This window comes from Lactuca sativa, chromosome 3 (genome assembly GCF_002870075.4).
Source record: "Lactuca sativa cultivar Salinas chromosome 3, Lsat_Salinas_v11, whole genome shotgun sequence".
NCBI lineage: Eukaryota > Viridiplantae > Streptophyta > Magnoliopsida > Asterales > Asteraceae > Lactuca > Lactuca sativa.
The window spans coordinates 129,392,930-129,409,983 of NC_056625.2; the positions used below are offsets into that span (position 1 = coordinate 129,392,930).

A 17,054-nucleotide genomic window follows, 5' to 3' on the forward strand; every position below is an offset into this window, starting at 1 on the left:
AAAATATTTCGATTATAAAACATGTAATCGTTTTTGTAGTTTCAAAAAAAGTATCCAACAATAATAAATTAAAAATTATATGAAGGGCTTTAATACATAAAAAAAAAATTATTAAACAAAATGTAATAGATATATAATATGATAAAAGCACTAAATATTTATGAGGCTAACATCCTCTTATAAAGCAAATCAATATATCCTTATGGAATCTAATTCTACAAAAGAGACATTAATTTATAAAATCACAAACAATCTTGATTCAAACATGATCATGAGCAACACTCAAATCAGATGACCAACTCTAACCCTCTTTTGTTCCCTCCATTCCCACTCTATTCATCTTCTTAATCTTCTGTTTAATCTAATCTTGTCACCACAGCTTAAACCACAACAATGGCGTATATCTTCAATCTTCATCTTCTTTCCCTCTTTCTGTCATTCACTTTCGCCATTGCTACTTTCTCCACCAGAGACGCCGCCGTCCTCCTCCGCGTCAAGAACACCCAGCTCGAAGACCCAGATGGCTTTCTCAACGACTGGGACGATTCCATTACCCCCTGTAACTGGACTACCATTACTTGCAATAATCACACACTTGATATTGTTTCAATCGACTTCTCCGATTTTGGGAGTCTCGCCGGACCTTTCCCGGCGGACTTCTGTAGGATTCCGACACTGCGTTACCTCAGCATCGGGAACAACTGCTTCAATGGTAGCATCTCTCCCGCCTCTTTCTCTCTATGTTCTCATGTTACATTTTTAAATCTCTCCAGCAATTACTTCGTCGGGAAATTACCGGAGTTTCAGCCCAGATTTGTTAACTTGACTGTTCTTGACGTTTCATACAACAATTTCACCGGCGAGATTCCGGCGAGTATTGGTGAATCATTGTTGCTTCAAGTTATGAACTTCTCCGCGAATCTACTCTCTGGTGCACTCCCGGAATCTTTAACGAATCTCACGGAGTTGACAACATTTTTAGCGCCGGAGAATCCATCTTTATCAGGCCGGTTGCCGGAAAATATCGGGCGTCTCAAGAAACTTGAAACTTTCAGAATTTCAAACACCCAACTCTCTGGCGAAATACCCGATTCGATCGGAGATCTTTCCTCCATCAAAAGTATCGATCTTTCCACAAACTCTCTCACCGGCGGCATTCCAGATAGCATCGGACGTTTGAAAAGTATCGAACATCTCTGGCTCTACGACAATAAATTATCCGGTGAGCTACCGGATGTGTTTGGGAACTTAACTTCTCTTCTACAGTTCGATGCTTCTCTGAACGACTTCACCGGTAAACTACCAACCAGTCTCGCCGGTTTACATCTCCAGTCACTAGCCGTTAATGACAACAATCTTGAAGGTGAAATCCCGACGATTCTTTCTTCAAATCCGATGCTTACCCAGTTGAAGCTCTTCCGCAACAAATTTTCCGGTGGGTTACCGGAATCTTTGGGTGAAAATTCCGATTTGGAAGAGTTTGATGTCTCCGACAACCAACTTCAAGGTCCATTGCCTCCGAATCTTTGTTCCAAGAAGAAGCTTCAGAAATTCATATGTTTTAACAACAGATTTTCCGGTGACTTCCCTGTGTCATGTGGCGATTGCAAATCTATATTTTATGTTCGTATATCTAACAATGAATTATCCGGCGAGATTCCGTCGAGCTTCTGGAGTTCATCTGCACTTCAATTCATCGACGTTAGTAACAATAAATTCAGGGGATCACTTCCGGATTCAATCTCTCGTTCCAAAATCATACAGGGATTAGTCATCTCCGGCAATGGTTTCTCCGGTGATTTACCGGCGGGGATATGCAGATTAGAGGAGATCGTAGAGATGGATTTAAGAAATAATCAGTTTTCCGGTGGATTGCCGCCATGTTTGACCAATTTGAAGAAGTTAGAAAAGCTTAATCTTCAATCAAACGAGTTCACAGGTGAAATCCCAAATGCTGTGAGCTCTTGGACTCATCTTTCGAGTTTGAACATTTCAAACAATAAGTTAAGTGGGGTGATCCCGAATGAAATCGGGAATTTACCCTCACTTAACTATCTGGATCTTGCCGGAAATTCGATTTCCGGCAAGATCCCGGATTCATTGAGTCATCTCAAACTCAATATCCTGAATCTTTCTGATAACAATCTCGAAGGAAAAATACCAACAGGTTTAGATTCCGAAGTTTTTGCTTCAAGCTTAATAGGTAACCCTAAACTATGTAGTCAAGATCTTAAGCCATTCCCTCGTTGCCATAAGACAAAATCCGCAAGCTATTATGTGGTTGCTATTCTATCTGGATTAGCTTTCTTTCTTATCGTATCGCTTCTTTGGCTTCTTATCAAGGCAAAGTTGTTGCGTCGGAATACGAGTTTATGGAAGATCACATCATTCCAACGAGTTGGGTTCAAAGAACAAGACGTTTTGGCATCATTATCAGAGAGCAACGTCATTGGAATGGGTGGTTCCGGAAAGGTATATAGAGTGACACTCAAAACCGGACAAACGGTGGCGGTCAAGAAGCTATACGGAGTTCACCGGAGTCCGGAAACGGAATCCGAATTCCGGTCGGAAATGGAGACGTTAGGTTTGATTCGGCATAAGAACATCGTGAAGCTTTTGTTTGCTAGTGTTGGGGAGGATTTTAGGGCTTTGGTTTACGAGTACATGGAGAATGGTAGTTTAGGTGATATGTTACATGTAGACCCGAAAGGCGGGTATTTGTTGGATTGGAGTAAACGATTTGAGATTGCCCTTGGAGCCGCACAAGGGTTGGCGTATTTGCATCATGATTGTGTGCCTTCTATTGTGCATCGAGATGTTAAGTCGAATAATATTTTGTTGGATGAAGAGCTAAGACCACGTGTTGCGGATTTCGGTCTAGCCAAGAGCTTGCAAATTGAAGTGAAAGAGAGTGATGGAGCCATGTCTCGTATCGCGGGTTCCTATGGTTACATCGCACCAGGTGATTTTCTTTTTGCTCCTCATTTTGTTATTTTTTGTTTTCTAGGTCTTGTTTATTATGTAAGACACGGCACGACACGACAGAACATGACAGTCAATGTTTGGTATGTCAATTGGGACCAAGACACGACAAGATAGGACAGAACATGACAGTCAATTTGCTAGTGACCTCTTCCTCATTTTGCATTCGTGAAAAAGACGTAAACACCCTTCTCAACCCTATCAATGAATATAGGTTTAAAAAACTTGATCAATCCCATACCGTTATGTCGACACATTTTGTATAACAAACGCAGCCTAAACGAAGCATTAGGCTGCGTCTGTTACACATGATCAATGAGACTAGACCGAACATCACAACTTTTTTAGGGATGTTTTTAATGATACGATGACAGGGTATTCACGTGTTTTACACCGACAATAATCCAAGAGTCTCCTAATTGACATTTGTCATAGTCTCAACGTAATGCATGTCAAAGACACTACAACCTGTGTTATTCTACGTAACAAACAGGCCCTTATATTGAAAACTAGTTTTATTCTAACGTTGGTTTGTATTGTAGAGTATGCATACACGATGAAAGTTACCGAAAAATGTGACGTATACAGTTTTGGGGTTGTGCTAATGGAACTAGTAACTGGCAAGAGGCCGAATGATGCGTCTTTTGATGAAAACAAGGACATAGTGAAGTGGGTAACCGAGGTTGCTCTATGTGGTGAGGGTGGATGGAAAGACTCGGATCAACTTATAGATCCTAAGATGAACTGTTCAAGCCATGATTATGAAGAAATTGGGATGGTGTTGAATGTAGCCCTTCAGTGTACTTCGGCTTTCCCACTTAATAGACCATCTATGAGAAGAGTTGTTGAGTTGCTCAAAGGCCAATCTTCGACACCTTCAAAATAGTTGTGTTATAAATATGCAGTTTTTTGTTCTCTTAGCGACAAAGTGTATAGCTTTTAGTTGAGGTTGCTGCATAGTGTATTTTTATTAAATCTGGCAGTTTGTTGTGTTTCAAATGATAATGTTTTATAGATCAGTTCTTAGATTTTTGCGTTAGTAACATAGTTAATGTCAAGTGATTTAAGATCTTATGATAATTTTCAGGATATTAATTAGAATGTTTAAGTTTAGATATTTTTAGCAGATGAGATTATCGTTCATGCCGTTACAAAAAAATTATATATTGTTGATCCTAAAGAAACTATTTGAAAGAATAATTCTCACTTATTCTTGATCATATATGAAGTGATTATTCTAAAACAATTAATTTATTTCAAAAAAAAAACAATTATAATTATATCTATTTAAATCTAAACTAAAACACAATTGAGAATGTAGAGAATAGTTAACCGTTAACGTATTCCGTAATGACACTATGTGTTATTGCAACTCACAGTTTGCCTTGGTGTGTAGCCCAGCCCATTATTCTTTGGGAAAATACCACTAATAGCCAAAAAATAGGGTAAATTCATAAATTTAGTCACAAAAAACGATTTTTTCAGATATAGTCACGCATTCCGCAGAGGGCCCTCCGTGAACCTCCGCGGAACCATGAATTCTCCGTGAAGCGAGGGTAAATTGGTAATTTCCACCCTATTTTTTTGAGAAAAACTAAGGGTCCCCTCTTTTGGTCCCCAATGTCCCCGTTGCTCCGCATCGGTTGTTCCGAACCCTCCAAAATTTGATCGAGGAATTAGAATCCGGCGAGGACTTCAACTCCGGCGACGACTTCAACCCCGGCGACGACTTCAACTCCGGCGAAAACAAGTCGCAGAGGTGTTTCCTTCACCGATGGACCCCGAATTCCCCGATGGAGGATGGATACGGTTCCCGGGTATTTTCTCTCATTCTCATCTCATTGTTAATGTCGAATACGATTCAAATTAGAGGAAAACGAATTTGATTACATTGAAAATTGAAAATGTATACAGATTTAGGATTTTTAGGTTTACAGAACTATGATTCAAATTAGGAATGATCCATTCCGCGGAGGGTTACGTCAATCCGCAGAAGAGGCTCCGCGGAGTGATGTGTTCCCTCCGCGGAATGTTTTAATCGAACAAATCATAACTCCGCGTTGGCTAGAGGTCACACCGCGGAATGACCTCTGGTCTCCGCGGAGTGATGGTTTTTGAACAATTTTTATTTTTATGCTTTTAAATATGTTGCTATTTATCAATTAGTAATGTTTTAAATGAAATAATAATTTTTTTTGTTGTATAGCACGAAGATCTCAATCAAAAAACAGTGTTATCTTTGAAAGGCGTGGTGGGGACTATGATTAAAAAGTATTTTCCGCGCCTAACACAATCACAACGAGTATTATTCGAAGCTTCCCCCTTTGGAATATTCTAAGGAATGCATATCCCACATGGTGATCCATTACTTGTGCATATGATGATGTTGCATGAAGTTAGGTCTCAACAAATATTTGAAATGGGGAGGTTTATGTTTGATATACAGGGGATCCAATTGGATTTTGGTGAAAATGAATATATTCTGATTTGTGGTTTAAAAGTTGGTCCTTATGTGGATTTACTCCACGATGAAAAGGGCCAGTTAAATTCACAACTCCGTGCTCGGTTGTTCCCTGATATTTCTGATTCACGTTTGCGGCTGAAAGATTTAGAAGACTTGATTATGTCCCCGAATTATTCAACACTACAAGATGAAGATGCTGTGATGCTTATCCAGCTTGTTTTTATGTTGAAGGGTCTACACGGACGGGACGTTAAAACGGGCATTCATGCAGCAGTATACAAGTTTGCTGATAATATAGATGATTGGAACACGTATTACATTTAAAACATGTATTCCCTTAGTAGTATGCAATGCATTAATTATAATTAATAAATTAAAAATTGCAAGTTTGCATGGGGTACGTATTTCTGGAAATATACTTCGCGTATGATGCATGGAATGTTTGAGAAAATAGAAGAGTTTTGAGAATTCAAGCAGGCGAATCCTAAATCGAAGAAAGGACACAAGTATATCGTTCCTGGTTTTATGCTTCCGTTTAAGGTTACTTTCTAATACATTTTAATAGTTATCATTGTTTAGTTTTATATACTATAAAAATTTGAACGTCGTTTTGTAATATATAATAAGTTTGTATCATGACTTTTTTTTTCATAGATATGGATTTTGGAGACGTTCCCAGATGCAACCATGTTTTATATACGCACGCCGACAGAATTGCCACGGATGAGGGCGTGGAGAAGTAAAACACCGTTAAATTGGGATCAATGTTGTCGAATAATGAATGTGTCTGTGGTATGGTTTTTATATTAAGAATCATTTATATTTACAAATTTCAATGTATTTGATTACATTGAACTAACAATCTGATTTTTTTCAGCCTAACAAACAACCTATTAATGTCGTGGCAAACCCAGAGGAGCTGATGTCGCCGTTTTATGTTCGTTATGTCAATAGGACTCTTAACCCTGTAGAGTCTCCCCCACGGCAAAATAGTCCTGTTCAAAATAATCTACCTCATGTTGACTCGCCTGCTCGAAGAAGGATGTACAAGTCCGAAATAGAAACATCTGCAACTGAATTTGCCACAAATGCTTCTTCCTCGCAACATCTTGAAACAAGTTATATGTCAAACGACACATCAAGATTGGTAAAGAAGAAGAAGACGAGCACAAAGGCATTAGTGAAGCGTCTCATAGGCGTTGTGGCAGACTTAAGTTCTAAAGTAGATCGTGTATTACACAAAAAAGATGTACCAGACACAAATGTTGAACCAGACAGAGGGTTTCGAGAGGAGGAAGAGATGATAAATGAAGAGGAGGAAGAAAAATATCACCATGATACATATTTTGACTATGATGATATCAGTACTGATGGTTTGGAGGGGAAACTTGGGCCTACACCTACGCATGTTGAGAAATCATCGGACGTGGGTGAAGATCACACAAAAGAAATGACTCCTATTGGTAGGGCGCAACGAAAGAGGGGTGTTCCATGGTTTCAGCAGACTCCGTTCACAGTGGTACAAAACTCATATTTTAAATTTGATATATTTTTAGAATATTAACGTACTGATAATTATTTAACATGTTAATTTTTTAGTTGCAATCCACAACAAAAGTGAAGAAAATCAGCAAACCAAAGAATAAAAAAAGTGGTGAAGAGTCCTGAAAAACCAAATGAAGACATTGTGAATGAAGAGAGTAATGATGTTTCAAATCATTTGTTGCTCGACAGTGTTGAAGCTGCCAGTACGTTGAGTTTTTGGAAAGAATGGAATTCGATCTCTTCCAACCTAAACACTAAGCATAGGCTGCATATGCTCACACTAGATATCAACTTTTGGTCGAGGTTACTTGCAGTTACTGACGCTGGGTGGTTAATTTCTTTGGTAACATTCGTTAAATATAATTTTAACTACAATTTTAGACGATAATTTATATAAAAAACTATAACATTTTTATCTTAAAATGTACAACATATTGCGTTATGGGGTGCCTTTAGGAATATTGCAAATGGTGTCGGAGGCCATCCTAAATGGAAGGATGTGGATAAGGTTAGTTAAGTTTATTAATTATTTATTTTATATAGGAAACGAATTAATGACTATTAAATTTGTTTTTGTTTGCAGGTTCTATTCCCCATAAACGTTCCTCATGCCAATTGGTTTTTGGCAGTGCTACATTTAGATATTTGGAAAGTACACATTTATGATTTAGCACGATGTATGAATTACTTCACAAAGTACTTGGCTGATGGAGAATTCAAAAGTTTAGGGGATAGTATAATTGAAGAGCTAGATGCGATTGACTACTGGAAGGATTTCCCCGATGGACACAAAGACAACGCAGTTGTGGAATTTATTGATATTGTAGATGCGCCACAACAAGAATATATTGTTGATAGAGGGGATTGTGGAGTATTTATAAGCATGTTTATGGAAATGATTGCTTCGGGGGTACCGGTGAAAAGTGATAAGCCACGTAGAGATGCGGGATTTCTCTGCAGAAATAGGATGACAAATATTATTTGGGATACTAAATAACTTGATGTTTGGAAGTTTGTATACATTATTATGAAATACTTGTTTTTAGTAGTTTTGTTTAATATAAACAATTTTTGTATCATATATTTTTCGAAACATAATTCACATGGTATGAAATACAAACATTTGAAATAAGATAATAACATTACAGAAAACATTACAAACAAAAGATGAGCGACTAACAAACATTACATAGAACATTACGAATAAAAGAGTTGTCTACATGAAAAAGGGTTTATTTCTAACCAGATTCCAAACATCCGTATACTCGAACTCAGTTTCATCAAACTGGCATAGGTAATATCCGTTCACGTATTCAAGAGGTTCTTCATCATCAGCATTAGAGCATCGCATTTTCTCATAATTGTAGCATCGATTGTACCATGTGACTTTAGTCTTTAAATCCATCCATTTACTAACAATATCAGGTTTTATTCGTTCTTGTCCTCGTCCCACCTTATAGTTGAACAAAGCTACTAAGCGGGAGCATTCATCACCGAGAAGGCAATTAAGGGGAGCCATTACCGGCAGATGCTCGTAAATGGTAATCCAACATCGTGTTAGGACCAACACCTCTGTTGTCGTCCACGGAGCAGATGCATTTGTTGGAGCAGACGCATTAGACAGATTAGCTGCATTTGAAGATGTTGGTACATTGGATGCCATTTTGTGAATTGATCCCTTACCTCTAATTCGGACGTATAGATACGTGTTTAGTATATATATATATAAAAAGATAGGTAACGCGGACTGACCATTCGCTCTACGGACTGACAAGTCAGTAATGCGGACTGACAAGTCAGTAGCGCGGACTGACCATTCGCTTTGCGGACTGACAAGTCAGTAGCGCGGACTGACAAGTCAGTAGCACGGACTGACAAGTCAGTAACGCGGACTGACCATTCGCTTTGCGGAGTTGAAGGGTCTATATATTATCATGGATGATTGTCGGATATTTGCGGACTGTCATGTCTATATAAAACGACAAACAATAATGTATCACTTCATCAAAGGTATTTTAGTTCATGTACTTTGTATGTTTTACAATGGGTTCAAACCGATGGACAGGTAATGAGTATTTGCTTCTAACTCGTGCATATATTAATGTCAAAGAGAACACCAATTTCGAGGATAGAATTTTTTATGTCCTATTAACGAATATCTTCAACAATGACGTTGAAACCACCATACAAAATCATCACAGCACGCTTGATATAGCTGCAAAATGGTATGAATTGAAAACATAAGTTGTGTTATTCAACGATCTTTATAATAAGATTGAAGACGATAGTGTGAATGATACTGAGGAAGACATCTTGGAGGCGGCTAAAGAAGAATACAAATTGATATGTGCATAATTAGTTAATTATTTAACATACATTTTTATTCATTTTTAACTAATTATGTGTATAATGTGGACAAAAGGTACTTAATATTGTTTAAATTTTGTTTTCAGTCCAAAAGACATGCTTGGGAGTGAAAGGGATCAAGGGGAAGCAATTAGAGACCAAAGAATGAAGATTGAGGGACAAAAGCTTTCTTACTCGGCGAGTTCTCGAGCCTACTCGGCGAGTACACTTGAATATTCCAGAAGATAAGTCAAGACTCCTAATTTGAGACGGATAACTAGAACCTACTCGGCGAGTTGGGTCTGCTACTCGCCGAGTACACCTTGTTCTGAGATAATTATAAAAACTGAGCCTTTATCCGATTGGAATACTTTTCTGGCGATTTTTTGGAGATTCATCTGCGATTGGAGAACCCTTGAAGGCGTTGAGGAACTCTAATCTTCAATCTCTTTAAGAATCAAGGCAACTAGGTTAATCATTCCACTTAGCTTTAGGAATTAAGTATGTTTAGCTTAGTTAAATATGTTTTTGTGTTTGTTTTTACTGCAACTATGAGCTAAATACGTTTTTGTTTCTGTTTGGGGAATACCAAGTAACTCCTATGGTTTAATTCTTAGCTTTTGATTGATTTTTTATTGGTGATTTATTAAATTAAGTTTGTTAAAGAACCTTATGCATTAATCACAACTATTTTCTATTAATTGGAAGACAATTAAGCTGCATGAACATCTCTTAGTTGTTAACCTCATATGCCTATGTGAACACTTAATCATATGCTTAGGAATAATGAATATGAAACTAAGATTAACAAGATAATTGGTAGATTAATGTGTGAGCTTGTTTGAGAAACCAACAAACAAGAGGTTAATTGAACCACCAATTTGATTAACCACTACAAATCTTATTTAATCCAAATCATTAATCTAGGGAATTAATTAGTTTAAACACTTGATCACCGCTTGAATTAATTGATTGTCTAAGGGTTAGGAGTAATGAACATGAACCTAACCACTATAGTTGGTAGCCAATAACAATTAATCTATTATAAATTCAAAATAACCATAGGAGTGAATTGGTTGAACCTAAATAGAAATATCTTTATCAAATTTGGTGAATTAGTTGTTTGCTTTAGTTACTTAGTTAATTAAGTGTTTTTGTGGTGTGTTTAAGTTTCTAGTCTTGCAAAACTAGAGAAAAAAAACCTTTTACTTTCATTATTTGTGTAGTTAAAATTAGCCATTAGTTTAATTTTCCCGTTCCCTGAGTTCGATACCCTACTTATCCAACTATACCACTAAAAGACAGGTTCACTGCCTTTGTGTGCTAAATTTATTAATAAAAAGTAAGAATAAAACAAGTGCATTTTACACACATCACAAATCCATTAGCAACGGACAGAGTTTCGAGTTTGAAGGCCCTTGGAATCTTTTGAAGATTTCCCGTTTTTTTAATTAGTATTGCGTTTTGTATTGTTCTTGTATTGGTTTATTTATATCTAATATGGTATTTATCCTTTATTTTTTGAAAATTAATTCACCAACAAATGTTACGAAACCATACATTCAAATAACATAATCTGACTACGTGGACTGTCAAATAAGTTACGCGTACTGACAAGTCATTTACGTGGACTGACAAGTAAGTTCTGCGGAATAATGTATACTAATTCCTTATAAATTGGACAACAATGACGAAAATTTACAAGGTGTCAAAAGTTGTGAAAATGAGTTTAGACAATCAGGTATTAAGGAAAAGTTTCTCCAGCCTACCGACTTTTTTCCATAATCTGCAAAGAACCAATCCTAATACCTTTACATACATTACGAAATATCAGTACAATCGTTTCCAAATTTTTTTCGTGACATTGGGATGCGTGGTATGTAATCCCTTATAGTAAATAAAGATTTAGTTATTTCAAGTTGTTAGATGCCTAATATTCTTATGTTGACTTATAGATTCGTACGTTTCTCACGTCTATGATACCAATCATATTCGTTGGTCAAGTACCTCTAATTGAGGCGTATGTAAGATCCATGTACATTGTTGTTGCTTTAGATGAAAATCATGAACCCCTTCTCATAGCGTTTGCTTTGGGAACCACAAACAGTGACAATTCAAGGTTATGGTTCATGAGGAGGCTTAAAGAATGTTTAGGTGACAATACAGAAGTTGGTTTCATAAGCCATATGTCTGATTCTATAGACTTTGCAGTTCAAAGAGTCTACCCTGATTCATATCATGGCTATTGTTGTAAAAATATAGCCGAGAAAATACGCGCTTCCATCGGAAGCAATACAGTCGTAGAGCAGTTGTTCTGGAAGACTTGTAAAGCGTATAATTTATCTCATTTTTATGCATGTTTGAACAACTTAAAAAATGATGTTAATGTGAATGATCTTCATTGGCTTGACAATATTCCCATTGCAAAATGGGTACATGCTTGTTTTCCAAGAGTACGTTTCAATGTTAAATTCATTGACATTCCCGATGTTGTCAATTGGTTTAAAACAAATACGCATGAGTTTCCAATAACAACAATCATTGAAATGGTCCATGACTCGATACAAGCAGTGTATCTTCAACGTGCTGCGTTTGGAGGTAATTATAAGTTATTACATCACTCAAATGGTGAATTGATATGTTATTATATGTTATGACATCATAATTTTTGTTTTTTGATTCAGTTCATTTCACAGGGGATTTTTCATAGTATTCTAACCCCTTATGCACTTAAGGTGATTCATAAAAGATTTATCCACTCGGATGGTTGTAGGATTACATATATTGTTGGCGATAGATATGAAGTGACTAAGTATTCAAGAACCGAATCTGTCCAATTAGACCGTGGTATTTGTAGTTGCGGTAAATGGAAAAAATGCGGTATACCTTGTGAGCATGCTATAGCTTCACTCAAAGATTCGAAATTGCAGAAATCCATCAAATGGTAAATTTAAAGTTAAGTACAGCGGTGTATCGAAATGCTTATCAAACTGAGACGGTCAATCCTATTTCAAAACTTAGGCATTGGGAAATACCAGATGAAAGTGTTGTGGTCTTACCTCCACGACAATTAAATTGAACTGTATTGTATGGATCACAACGAATATTAGTTTGTATTCAGTTCTATGTTAACCGTAGTTGTAATGGTTTGTTGTCGTTCTTTATTTTTTAATAAAAAATGTTTACCTTTAAATAAATAATTGTATTCCCATAATTGTAATGTATGGATGACAACGACTAGACAAACAGCTCTGCGGACTGACAAACATTATTGCGAACTGACAAAAACCTCTGTGGACTGACAACAGCTCTCTGCGGAGTGGAAGGGACTATATATAGTCATGGATGGTAGATGGATTTTTGGTGTAGAGTTATAAATTCTTTTAAAATTTAAAATGAGTTCGTCTTCAACTTTGTATATTTTCTCGTGCAATGAAGTTGATTGTTTCTATTGTGATCCGATCGACCCTTTTGTTGCCCCATCACCAGATTTAAGAGAGCCATACATGTCGGAGGGTACTTTGAAACAACTAGAATGGGCTGAAGAACAAAAAAAAAGATAAATACTCATCTTGAGCTCTCACTGAACGTCATGACCTTATTACGGCTGAGTGCAAAGATGTTGAGGAAAGGATGGCGATTACTAAAAAAATGAAAGATCATGAAGAATGGATTAAAAAAAGCTAAGAAGAATATCAAACTGTTTGAAAAATGGCTTGCTGATAACGATGCAGAAATGCTATAACTTGGTAGGCAAAAGGACCGTATGGAAGATAAAATAAGAATTAGGGACGACTACATAACAATGGAGAAAAAAAAGTATCCTTTGCAATTCCCTTAAGTTAATTATTATTCTTGTACATTTACTATATGTTTCTGGTTTGTTGAATGTATTATCTTCGAGTATTAGTTATTATTCTACTAGTAATTATGCACTAATATAATCATAATATTACCCATCATCTTTAAAATAAACACACCATTTCAAAGTACACAAATTAATTTCCTCTAAAACAAAACACAGTTAACTATAAATACAACATCAATCATTCAAATCAAACGTTGAACAATAGTCTTCTCTTTGCGTCCCACTCGTCCAACGTGTCTCTTGTGTCCCGTGCGTCTCTAGCGTCTCCTGAGTCCCTTCTGTCCCTTTCCATTTCCTTTTTGTGTTACTACCTGTAGCCTTTTTTATTTCTTTGGGACCAATGTCGGACAAATCACTGCATTATGTGTTGTACTATCACATCTACTACACCTTCTTACTATAGGTTCCTCACCTTGTGACGGGATACGATTTCTGTTTCTCGGTCTACCAGCTTGACATGTATCCATTATTGGGGGTTTAACAACCAACATCTCAGCAGGAATCTCCCAATCACACCGTTCTGGAAGGGGGTAAACTGGCTCCTCGTACGTACTTCGGTACGTTTCCATTTTGTAAGCATCTATAGCCAGATGTCCGAAGTTAGTTTTTTTCAAGTGCTTCAAGACCATTATGACATGACCACAAGGCAACCTAGTTCCTTCCCAATATTTGCATGTACAAGTCTCTTGCCTCAGATCAGCTATGTCACTATGTTTGAAATCATGAACTTGATATATTGCATCTGAAACACCAAAAACGGACCATCCTGTCGTACGCTCTTCATTTTTACTAACTACTTTTTCAGCCCACTCGGTTAGCACTGTTGAACGTTTCCCTATAAAGAAGATATATATAATTAACTAATTATTCGACCTAATTAAAGTGAAAATTAAATTCATACCTCCTTCGATGCGACGCTTGTAACACCACTCCTATGAAAGACGACGGAAGAACTCAAGAAGGGGTATTATAGGCATCTTCCTTGCATCTACAGATAAAGCATTCATGGACTCTGCACTGTTCGGGGTCATGTAATCGTAACGTTTCGACGGCGAATATGCTCTATTCCATTTAGCATGGGGAATTTCACTTAGATATGTTGCTACTTGCGGCCTAGTAGAACTGAATCTATACCACAATTCTTCAAAAACATTTCTTTTGTAAGCTTTCACAAGCCTCCAAAACAACACTTTTGTTTTATCATTTTTCCCAAACCTATGTGCTATGTTTCCTAGTAGATGAAAAGCACACAAGCCATGATGAGCATGTGGAAAAACATTTTCAATACTAATCCGAATTGCATCGGCCCTATCGGTTACAAAAGTCAATTCTTGACAATCACCAACACATTCATACAACTTTTCAAGAAACCATGTCCAAGTAAGACCACTCTCTTTTTTGCATATTCCGTGCGCAAGGGGTAGTATCTGGTTGTTCCCATCCATAGCTACTGCATGCAATATGGTTCCCTTAAAATCACCCTTCAAATGGGCACCATCCATAATTATAACTTTACGACAAAACCGTTTGAACGCTCGTATCTGCAATATATAAAAATGGAACACATAAACACTCTATAATTTGTTTTAAAAAATTATATATTAAATAACAACAAGTTTTTTGTATTTACCATGCTCCCAATGGCATAAAAACAACACTCAAAACAATCTTCATAATCTGTTTGAATATACGCCACTATACCATGATTATGCCTCTTCAAATTGTGAAAATAAATAGGAAGTTTGGAAAAACATTCTTCAGAGGATCCCAAAAACAGTTCCATAGCATATTTTTTTGCACTCCATGCTTGTTTGTAATCTACATTGATTTCCAGCAAAGCATTCAAATCCCTTGATATTTCATTAGACCTCCAAACCTTGGAACGAGTTTTTCCCATAATCTCATGCAATATAGTACCCATCACTTTTTTATTAGCATGCTTATGATTAGGGTGTATCTATAATGACGAACATGTGTGCACGTTGTTGAAAGTCCTGATTTCAAATTTATCAGTGGGATCAAGGCGTTTTACATATAAACGCCAACTACAGTTCTCAATTTCACAATATACCTCATAACGATTTTTGTTAGAATGTTTGGTCTTAAATTGAAACTTTTCTCTAGTTGCTTTAAGACTCAAAGAAAAAATTAGTTGTTGTTTGTTATCATATGTTTGACAAACAAACATATCATCATTTGTACCTAAACTGTGAAATGGTCCGGGTTCAACAACAGGATCAAGACAATCAGGTATGGGAGGCATACCGTAAAATATGTCTGAATCTTTTTTCCTGTGTTTGAACTCATCTTCTGACCATCCTTCATTTGACTCTTCACCTCCTGAGAATGTTTTGTCAGTGAGTCTTCCAAACTCATATAAATTTTTTTCTGCAACCGTATTCAATGTTACAGTTTCTTCTTCTGGACACTCTTCAACATTATCAGATACAATGTTTTCAACATTGTATGGTATAACTTTCTCAACCGCTTCTGTTTGTTCGACAAATCCCTGAAACACCTCTAAATACAAATACACAATCTCCTTCGTTTCAGAAATTACATTTCTGAGTTGATGAACATCTGCTTCATCTAAAATATTCATAACATACCCATGAACCGGGTGTTGAAATGACAATGATATATTACTACTAAACACATTAGCCTTACTTTTGACCAAATCAAACAATATTCGACAATCAAAATTTGGCGGAAGCAGTAAACCCAAGTTGTTTAACTTTGGTCTAACGTATGTGTTAATCTCATTACTTATCTGCCAAAAAACCCCAGTACATAAAATAAAAAAATTCATATTTGATTTTGAAAATCAGATGAAAAGGAAGTGATATATCGACCAAAATGGAACTAAAAATATGAAAAAGAAACTTTGTATCAAAAAACCCTTCAAAATGCCGTTCCAACCACCTATTCCGCGGAGACATTACTCTCTCCGCGGAGCTCTTATTGTATCCGCAGAGAGCCTACGCGGAGCACTATTATAAAGGCTAAAAAATCATATTTTCGACCATTCCGCAGAGATGACATCATTCCGCGGAGGTCCGCGGAGGGTCCTCCGCGGAATACGTGACTATATCTGGAAAAATAATTTTTCGTGACTAAATTTATGAATTTACCCTCATTTTTTTGGCTATTAGTGGTATTTTCCCTTATTTTTTTTTGTTCTTTTAACTTTTAAGTATGGTGTTACATTTTCCTCTAGAATGCAACGTTTCTAAAGAGTCACATTTGACCAAACATGTACTTTTCATTTTTATGCAACTTTTCTATTGTCATTTATTATCTCATTTGAATTCTAATATTATTCTAATGCAGCCATAAATAAATGGATATTTAAAGAAGAAAAAAAAAGTAAGCAAAACTAAAAACTATAACAAAAAAAATACTAGTTTGATAAATATTTTTCAAACTATACTAGATTGATAAATATTTTTTCCAATAGTTTTCTTTTGATCAAAAACTCCGGAGTTATGGCTTGGTTATTATATCTCACAGTTAGTTAGGAATTTCTAACTATTAGTGGCTTTAGAGTATTGATTAGGACACCATTTGTATCGCTCTATATAAAGTAATTAGATATCATTCTTTTCGGAGAAAATGACAAAAATAGTCATTTACACTAATTACATTACAAAAATAGCCAAAAAAATCGAAATTGCAAAAATAGCCCTCAATTTCGCAGATGGAAATGCCCCATCTGTGAAATTACCATTCCATCTGCGAATGTACAAGCAGTTAAAGCACAGTTGTACTTTAGCTGCTTGTACATTCACAGGTGGTTTTATTTTTATTTTTTTAATTTTTTTTCTCTATATATATTGAAAATGTAGGGTA

The 17,054-nt window shown here is 36.3% G+C and overlaps 2 protein-coding genes across 2 annotated transcripts; both read left to right on the top strand.

The window, feature by feature from the left end:
- The first annotated feature begins 200 nt into the window (after nucleotides 1-200).
- Nucleotides 201-4,021, top strand: LOC111912959 (LRR receptor-like serine/threonine-protein kinase HSL2). Its single transcript, XM_023908681.3, has 2 exons — nucleotides 201-2,962; nucleotides 3,525-4,021. The coding sequence occupies exons 1-2, from the start codon at nucleotides 394-396 to the stop codon at nucleotides 3,866-3,868; spliced, it is 2,913 nt and encodes a 970-aa protein (XP_023764449.1). The 5' UTR covers nucleotides 201-393; the 3' UTR covers nucleotides 3,869-4,021.
- Nucleotides 4,022-11,024: 7,003 nt separating this feature from the next.
- On the top strand, nucleotides 11,025-12,047 carry LOC111912949 (uncharacterized). The gene is made up of 3 exons (XM_023908671.1): nucleotides 11,025-11,078; nucleotides 11,293-11,935; nucleotides 12,022-12,047. Exons 1-3 carry the CDS (start codon nucleotides 11,025-11,027, stop codon nucleotides 12,045-12,047), a joined length of 723 nt encoding a protein of 240 aa, XP_023764439.1.
- The last annotated feature ends 5,007 nt before the right edge of the window (nucleotides 12,048-17,054 follow it).